This window comes from Salvia splendens, chromosome 14, assembly GCF_004379255.2.
Source record: "Salvia splendens isolate huo1 chromosome 14, SspV2, whole genome shotgun sequence".
Classification (NCBI taxonomy): Eukaryota; Viridiplantae; Streptophyta; class Magnoliopsida; order Lamiales; family Lamiaceae; genus Salvia; species Salvia splendens.
In genome coordinates, this window is record NC_056045.1 from 17,284,457 (window position 1) to 17,293,420 (window position 8,964).

The 8,964-nt window shown below is 32.6% G+C and overlaps 1 protein-coding gene across 1 annotated transcript; it reads left to right on the plus strand.

Moving 5' to 3' along the window:
• Positions 1-2,826: 2,826 nt before the first annotated feature.
• Positions 2,827-4,226, plus strand: LOC121763317 (nudix hydrolase 18, mitochondrial-like). Its single transcript, XM_042159315.1, has 5 exons — positions 2,827-3,129; positions 3,223-3,337; positions 3,612-3,695; positions 3,763-3,891; positions 3,974-4,226. Exons 1-5 carry the CDS (start codon positions 3,014-3,016, stop codon positions 4,088-4,090), a joined length of 561 nt encoding a protein of 186 aa, XP_042015249.1. The 5' UTR covers positions 2,827-3,013; the 3' UTR covers positions 4,091-4,226.
• The last annotated feature ends 4,738 nt before the right edge of the window (positions 4,227-8,964 follow it).

Consider the following 8,964-nt stretch of genomic DNA (forward strand, 5'->3'; position numbering starts at 1 on the left):
TCTCCTCCACCTGCAGTGGGCGCCCTAAGGCGCGCCACATCATCAAATTTGTAATATTTATAAAAAATACGAATTAAAAAAAAACTAAAATACATTTAAAATACGAATTTTAAAAACTTCATTCATTTAATAAAAATTAATACATTACAATGAGAAATAATAAAAAACGCAAACTCAGCGACGGCGGTTACGAGCCCACACTTCTTCAATCATGTCGCTCATGAGCTACGCATGCTCCTGTTGGTTGCGCATTGAGGCCTGCCTAGATAGCATGCCGCCATGGCCTCTTCAACGACTGCATCTAATGATTCGTCAATCGAACGACCGGAATCAGACGAACTAGAACTATTGGTGTCTTCGCCGGGATTCATTTTCGTTGGATGTTGAGAGAGAATATGTTGAGAGATAGTCGATATGTTCGTATGCACAACTGAATGAGAAACGAGATTTATATAAAAAAACGAAATCGCGTGCCATCGTCCGCGGCCTTCACAATGGGGCGGACGATGGCCATCGTCCGCGACCATCGTCCGCTGCGTCCGCAATGAGGCGGACGATGGCGCGGACGATGGCCATCGTCCGCGGTTTAAGTCGCGCCCGAAGCATAGGCCGCGACTATCGTCCGCGGCCTATGCCACACACCCACAGTGGGGGCGGACGATGAATGGCGCGGACGATGCGCGCCATCGGGCGTGCCATCATCCGCCCATTGCGGATGGTCTTATATCTTTATAGTACTAAAATTACATTTGCTTAATTTTTCTTTTAAAAATTTGGTCAATGGCAATATATCTTGATCAATCTTTCATAGAACTAAGATTACATTTCATGTTATGATTATCCTATCTCACATTCTCGTATTAGACTAATTAATCTTAGATAAATCATATTTAAATTAACACATACTTCCTTCCATTCCTATACAACTGAGTTGTATTATTTTTTTGTTGTCCCACTGTAGCCGAGTCATTTTCTTTTAGTAAAGAGCAATATATTTCTTTTGTCTTACTTTATTCTCTCTTCACCCCTCTACCTTTTTTCATTTCTACTTTATCCTTTCTTTATTTAACTCACTTAAACAATTTTTTAAAATTCGATATTGAAATGAAATACCTCTACTACATAATAAGATTATTATATATCACTAGTACCTTGTTCCATCTAATAAGTTTGGCTTCATGTAAAAGTGAAAACGAAATACAGTCACAACCTAGTATTTCTAACCCGATTCTCTAACGTGATTCAAAATTTTCGTGTATCCTTTTATTGTGAATAAGGTAAAATTTTCAAATATGTTTACACTTGAATTATACTTCACAAACTTTGTGTTGCTTGTTTGGTTATAAAAGAGGGTTTCTTATTATCAATAGGTTGGGCGGTGTGTGCTTTATTACATGCCTGTAATTTATTTCCATGAAAAGTAGAGAGCGAATATCGTCAAATTTTTGATGATTTAATTTTGAGAGTGATTGATGATGCTATGTTACCACAAGATGATAAGTTCTCGTTGAAATGCAAATGTAGTCCACAATTGACGCGTCAGCGACACCTACTCCACACTCTCATCCTCTCCTACCCACAATAAACAACACTTGTTCCGATCACACTGCTTTATTTTGTAATAAATAAAAAATGTATGTTAAAGGAAGAAAACAAACTAAAAAAATGAAATAAAATAAAAAGAAATACTATTTTTTTTATAAAAATAATATATTTTTTCTCTCTTACTTTAAGTCTCTATTACTCCTTTCCTACCTTATTCTTTAACTCATTTTTAATACAATTTCTTAAATTTCATGCTTAAAAGTACTGCCTCTACTACAAAAGAAGTATTAATTTTATAATATAATACGATTATAACTCATCCTCACTCTATTCATTAAATTTATTTATTCACTGTAATCTTTAATGCCCTCATATAAAATTGTTTTCTTCAAAACCAAGACCAAACAATTTTTTTTTACCTTGTTGTTTGATATCTACAATAGTAGTATAAATTTACTTATATCAGTTTTTGCATTTATATTTTGATTTTAATAAATTAAAAAATAAATTATTAATTTTAAAAAAATTATGATATATAATTAAAAATTATTATAGTTATATCATAAAATGAAAAAATATAATTAAAACATTGAAAATGTAAAATTAAAATTTCTACAACACATAACATTTAAATATATTAAATAATAAATATATATGCAACGTATTAATTTTATAAATACAAATGAAATACATCCCAAAACCTATGAGCTAACTCAATACCTAAATTTAAAGTGTAAAGATTGAATTTTTTAAATTTGACACTCGATTAGCCCTTAAATTGATAGGATTGGCCCAAACGACTGTGCGTAGTTTCAATCATTGGTTATTCTTTGGCAGATGACAAACATATCAATTGGGACAAGTCATCTAATCTAAAAACTTTGAAAAAAGAGATACTCCATTCGTCCCGGTCCAAGCAAGACGTATCATTTTCGCATGTATTTTAAACAAATAATATTAAAAGAGAATATCTTCTACTAAGAGTCAAATACAAATATAACAAAAAAAAAAGGATACGATAGACATGGGAAAAAAGATCTGGGTGGAAATTTTTGTATGATGTGATTTTTCTCTTCGTAAATGTGAATATCGAAAATGACTAAATGTAATGTTTTTGAGAGTTGCAGCAAGAATGAACAGAAGTTGACATGTGTGTGAGCGTAACAATCGGGTTAGAGTCTTTTCATTTCCTTTTTTTATAATGAGTAATTTATTTTTAATATTTTTTTCGTGAGTGGGAAGTCTTTAAAACTGTCTTTATATCATCATCCAACGGTCTCCGAGTAAAACAATAAATGTGAAGGCAAAGTCTTCTTGTCCTGTCTTGAATATATTGTGCCTTCTGCGAACTTCATACCCAACAAATTTCTCTCCCCCTTTTCCTTTTTGTTGGATAACTTTTTCCCAAAATGAATGTTGTTATCATTTAGTTAGTTAAATTTGGTTTACACTTTAATAGTTGAAAGGAATGGGAAAAGAACAAGAGCCACCAAGCATGGAACTCAAGCACATGGTTGCTCTTGTCTCCCGCACCGGCCGCCATATGCAGCGCTACAACTTTCTCGGCCACCGCCAAGTTGTCGGGTCGGCCTCTCTATATTTTGTGCATAAAAGAACATACAATAATTGCATACGCCCATCTACTGGATTGGAACTGACTTGGTAGTAATTATGCAGATGCATTCCATACAGATACTGCGGGAAGAAGCCGCCGTGTGTGGTGGACGAGGAAGAGATCGAAGTTCTCGTCATCACTTCTCAGAGAAAGGAAAAAGGGATGTTGTTTCCAAAGGTTAGTAATTCATACTCTTGTACTATGCACTCGTTTTGGAAAAATCATAATAAATAGTTAGATTGAAGAAATAGTAAAGTAAGAGTAAATAAGACTTTTTTCTATAATATTCTCTCTCTTATTTTACTTTTTATCTATTTTAACTATTTATTGTGATTTTCTTAAAACGGGTGCAAAGGAGAAGTGACTCGCCTATGAGGGAACAGAGGGAGTAATTATCTTCAGTTGATTAATCACATAGTTGATGTTGAATTGGATAAGCTTGTGATCTCAGGGAGGTTGGGAGATAGATGAATCGATCGAGGCTGCAGCGCTGCGCGAGACAGTGGAGGAGGCAGGCGTGGTCGGAGATGTTGAGGTTAGTTCTTCGCTTAATCAGATTAAATAGATTGGATGTTTTATTGAAACGTTGAAGGATTGCTCAGTGTAAGTTGGGGAAGTGGAATTTCAAGAGCAAAAGCAGTGAGACTTGTTATGAGGGTCACATGTTTCCGTTGCTCGTGAAAGAGCAGCTCGAGTTTTGGCCTGAGAAAGACGTTCGTCAAAGATTATGGGTATGATCGTCTACACCTTCGTTCGTGTATCTTCTCTGAAACAACTTTTTATGACGAATAATGGAATGGATGAACTAAACAGGTTAGTGTGAGGGAAGCCAGGAAGGTTTGCCAGTACTGGTGGATGAAGGAGGCGTTGGAGTTGCTAGTTAGTCGTCTTTCAGCGCAAGCGAAAGCAGACACGAAATCTAACTTGTAGTAGCGAGCTAACTCTCGTTTCATTGTCTTCGAATCTTGTATAGAATCAAGCTCTATGTCTATCAAACTACCCCTTTTTTCTAGATGATATGCTTCGTGTTTGCTCTATTTTAACGAAACGAGATTTGATCGAACGACATAATTTCTTTACAGTCCGATTCTAACCTATGGTATGTACATTGAGTCTTCGAGAGGTTTTCTTCATCGAAGCAAATGTAATTGAACTACTACATCATTTATCATCATTGTCCTTGTTGGTTACATTAGTATCACGACAAGGGCAGTGATGAAAGCAATGTCTATGTTCGGGCGAACAATCGCGATCAACACGTCCTTCGCCAATACAAGGCTCATGAGTTTGGTCTCCCATGTCAACTCTTTCCATGGAGTTTAGTTTACAATTGCTGCTAATGTGTATACATGGTGATGATTAACTTGTTGTTTATGTTCGTTACAACATTCTGTTAATGCAATTATGAGCAAAAGTATGTAAGATTTGTTCCTCTCTGTGGTAAGTTGTCTTATCCTGATAATGTGATGAAGAACCGTTGTCTGTTTTTTTCTATTTCTTTGAAAGAAGCTATGATGGAAAATTAACCGGGAGAATGATAGAATAATGGCTCTGTTGTTCCAATCGGAACTTTTACTTGTCAACACGAAGAGGTTTGTATATATCAACTAAATTTTGTTGACATATAAATGTCTTCATGTTAGACATCTACACCCTCCGTGAATAGGAATTAGTATATACTAGTTTTAAATTATATGTGAGTGGAATGTGAGATCTCTTTACTATTTAAAATAATAATGAATCGGGATTCCTGTTTGCGGACGAAGAGAGTATAACATAGACTGTTGACAACTTGACATGGTTAGCTATTAGCAATCTAACATGGTATAGGCAAATGTTAATGCTCTAGTAAGGAATACTCATTTTATTTTATAATATTTGGTCTCTTGATACATCTATTACAAAGGTTAAATCCTTAACCTAGTTACATTTTCTGGATAAAACTTTCTTGTGCCATGACTAGGATGAGTCAGTTTATGCCATCACCTGGGCAGCCTTGGGCATGAACCAAAGCCTTTTATTTTTGCTTCCACTGAATTTAGTATTTTGGGCCCATGATTTAATTTTTCGAATTGGCCAAGAAACATTCTTTGATGGCCGAATTTTTTTATTTGGGCCTGTACTTTTAAGTTATGGGCTTGAAATTAAATTAATGTCGATTGTTTAATTAAATATAGCCCATTGACTTAGTATAATATAGTCAGTCCCTTGATTAATTTTTCCTTAAGTATTCAAATATTCCAATTTAATTAAAAGTCGTAAGTGATTAATCCATCAAATAATTGCTCTATAAATTAAATCTCTTAATCAGTTAAAGCGGAATAACTAAAGCTTGTCTAAGCCAGGGAAAGTATAGAACGCATATCCCCAGAAGGATAGATACATATCATACTATTGTGAACCTAAATAGATTGATACATTTTTCTTCGAAACGCTAGGGTGGTCACAAGAAAGGCGAACTCAAAAGTGAAGATTGTTATATTAAATTCAAAAGCATACTAGGCAGACTTTTGTAGCCAAGATGTAGATAAAAATCTAAAAATTTTCAAAAGGAAATATTTATATGAAGTTTTCTATAAGAATTCAAACACATTTTCATTGTTTACTCAAAGGATATTTAGGGTTCACGGTACACATATCTTGTCATAGATGCTTATTAATTTAGCTATGCGTAAAATGTTATCGATTGATGGTGACAAATCCTACTTGAACTAGTATACAATAGACTAGCGGTCTTCCTAGAGTTGGCCGATTGAGTGTGTGTGGAAGGTGGCCACCTTCCCGGTGCGATAAAGTTATGAGTGATCGTGGGAGGTAGTCAACTCCCCGACATGAGCAGATATGGAAGATTATGGATGATCTTACAATATTCAACTACGTTGGATTATGAGAGAACTTAGAATGATCAGTTGAACATTAGCTCATAAAAGATTTTAGTAAGGGTCTTTTAAAAGGAAATCAACATGTGTTACTATAATGGCTTCACAATATTTCAGAGTATCTCTGTATATGTTCGCACAGAGTCAAATGAGTACTTTCATACTTAGTCATGCATGCATTTCTAAGTCGTTATGAAATGGAGGGTGGTGATATGAGTTAAATTGCTTCAAATGTATGTAGTACTCTTGGAGTTTCATGTCTTCATACATTCAGTTATGTTTCAGTCAGGGACTCAAATTACATAATCACTACACAAACCACTATTTCATCTATTACAATTTACAACTGAAAATTTTAAATTTCCCTTAACTTTCTTGAATAAAACTATTTTGCATATAAAGCTTATATCACATTAAATAAATGTAATTTTTCACTTTATTATTTTCTTTTGCAAATTTTCATATTTTTGTGAAATTCTAAAAGTTTAGATTTTTTACATTTTAAAATACAAATATAATAAATAATAAATGAACATTTTGGTAGAGTGTCTATATTGATATACTTTTCTTCTTTTCCTCTAATGGAATCCAGCTGAAAAAACGTACGTGATAAGTTTGTTAATGTGCGATGGTACAGTTGGTAATGTTTGTCATTACTCAACAAAGTTTGTTACTTATTTACAATGGGAAAGGTAGTCTATGTAAGTGGACTCTTTTTTGCATGAGGAATCAATACATGCTTGATTGAAACAACAGATCGAAAATTGGGTGACGTAGATATATACTAGTACTATATGTGGACCATAAATAATGAGAGATAATAAATACTATGACTTTTGAAGGTCTAAGGTTTACAACTTTATATTGATTGATGAACCTTTTCCTTACTAATCGAACAAAAGAGGTAAATCAATTGAGACAACTTAAACGTATGAATATGTAGATTGGATTCTATACTTCAATTAGTATAATACTCTCTCCGTCCCATTTTAAAAGTCCCAATTGAGTTTGACACGTATTTAAAAAAATATATAGGAAAGTTGGTAAAAAGGATAGTGGAATGTGAATCTCATTTTTATATATTAAGAGTAGTTTTATAGTAATAAAGTGTGAGTGAAATGATGCTAGTGAAATGTGGGGCCTATTACCCATTATGGATGATTCTAACAGGAACTCCTAAAGTGTGACAGACTAAAATAGATGACCGACTCCTAAAATGGGACGGAGGGAGTAATATTATTAGCATTAACTACAACTATACTCACTCCGCCACTTAATCAGCCATGTCATATAAATCATGGTACTTGAAGAATCATATGCAATAAATTCAACTTTATAGAAATATTGATATTGATGGGATATGAATTTGAGACATTTCTTAGGTTTGTAGATGAACATCATCAAGTTAGTGATACTTAATTTATAAAATTCTAGTGTATGTATGTTGATCACCAAAACAGGTGTGGTGCACCGTGCACTGATGCATACAGTGGCGGATCCAGGACCCGAAAATGGTGGGGGCGGAACTTATATTTAAATATTAAATATTTAATTTAATATTATTTTTAATAATAAAATAAATAAATATTATATTAATATTTAAGTAGCACTAGCTTCATTAATAAAATATAAACATGCTTCAGCTTGCAAATATGTATTATTCATTTTAAAATAAAAAATTATATAAATATAAACAAGCTTTAGCTTGCAAATATGTATTATTCATTTTAAAATATAAAATTATTGTAAATATATGTACATTTAAAATTACTGTAAATATTATATACAAAAGTGATATAAGTAGAGCACTAAATATTTATATTTCAAAAATATTTAAAATGTTTATTTGTTACATAGAGAATAATTAAGATGCATGGATCAAATTATAAGTACTTTAGGATAAAAAAGACTTTAACACAAGATTAAAAATTGTTTTCCTAAAAAACGTTAAAGTAGTATGAACATAAATAATAATGAATCTGCGATCTTATCTGCTTCTCTTCCCCTTCACCAAATTGATGTAGAGAGAAAAAGTAATTAAAGTATTGTTAGTGGAGAATGGGTCTCACTGCATTAGAGAAGAAAATAATAATTAGAAAGTGCATATTCTTATGTGACAGACTAAAAATGAAATAACGCACATTCTTGTGAGAAGGATGGAGTGGTAATATTCAATTTTATGTGTAATATTTTTACAATTTTTAAATCCCAAATCTTAAATTCACACAATCATAAATGCAAAACACAACCCAAATCCCTAACTATCTCATTTCAAAATCAATATATTAAATTATAGTAGAAATTTACAAATTTGAATTAACTATTCTAATTTTTAAATGTGCAAATTTAAATTGAATACATAAATATAGTATTGAGCCTCGTCTAGATAATTTTAAAAAACTAGATTCAACTGGAAATTAGAAAATATTTAATTTAATTTTACCGTTTCTGATAATCTGATCTATTGATCATCTAGATCATTTTAAAAAGAGCATATATATATAGCACATATTTAATTAGATTTTAACTTATATTTTCAAATGAAATAAGAAGTGAGTACAATCCAGTATATTAGAAGTAAGTAAATTGATAGTAAATGTTAAACTCTATAAAGGGGAGAGCGATAGCTGGTAAATATAGGTGTCTATTTTCTTATAGTGATGTATTTTGTGTGGATGGGGACGAGTGATCACAGAGTCCCTTTTGTTCTTAGTTTTCTAACTGAGCTTCCTCTTCAAAGATTGTTGTGACACAAATTGATGCTAAACTTACAAATTTATTTATCAGCTTTTATTAATAAAACATTGTCCAATTATTTGAATAAGACAAAAATAAAAACAAAAACAACAAAGACTAACACACTAAGCAGAGGTCCACAATTCCACCATCTTCCCGAGCGCCGCAACCGAAGATCCCCCATTCGCC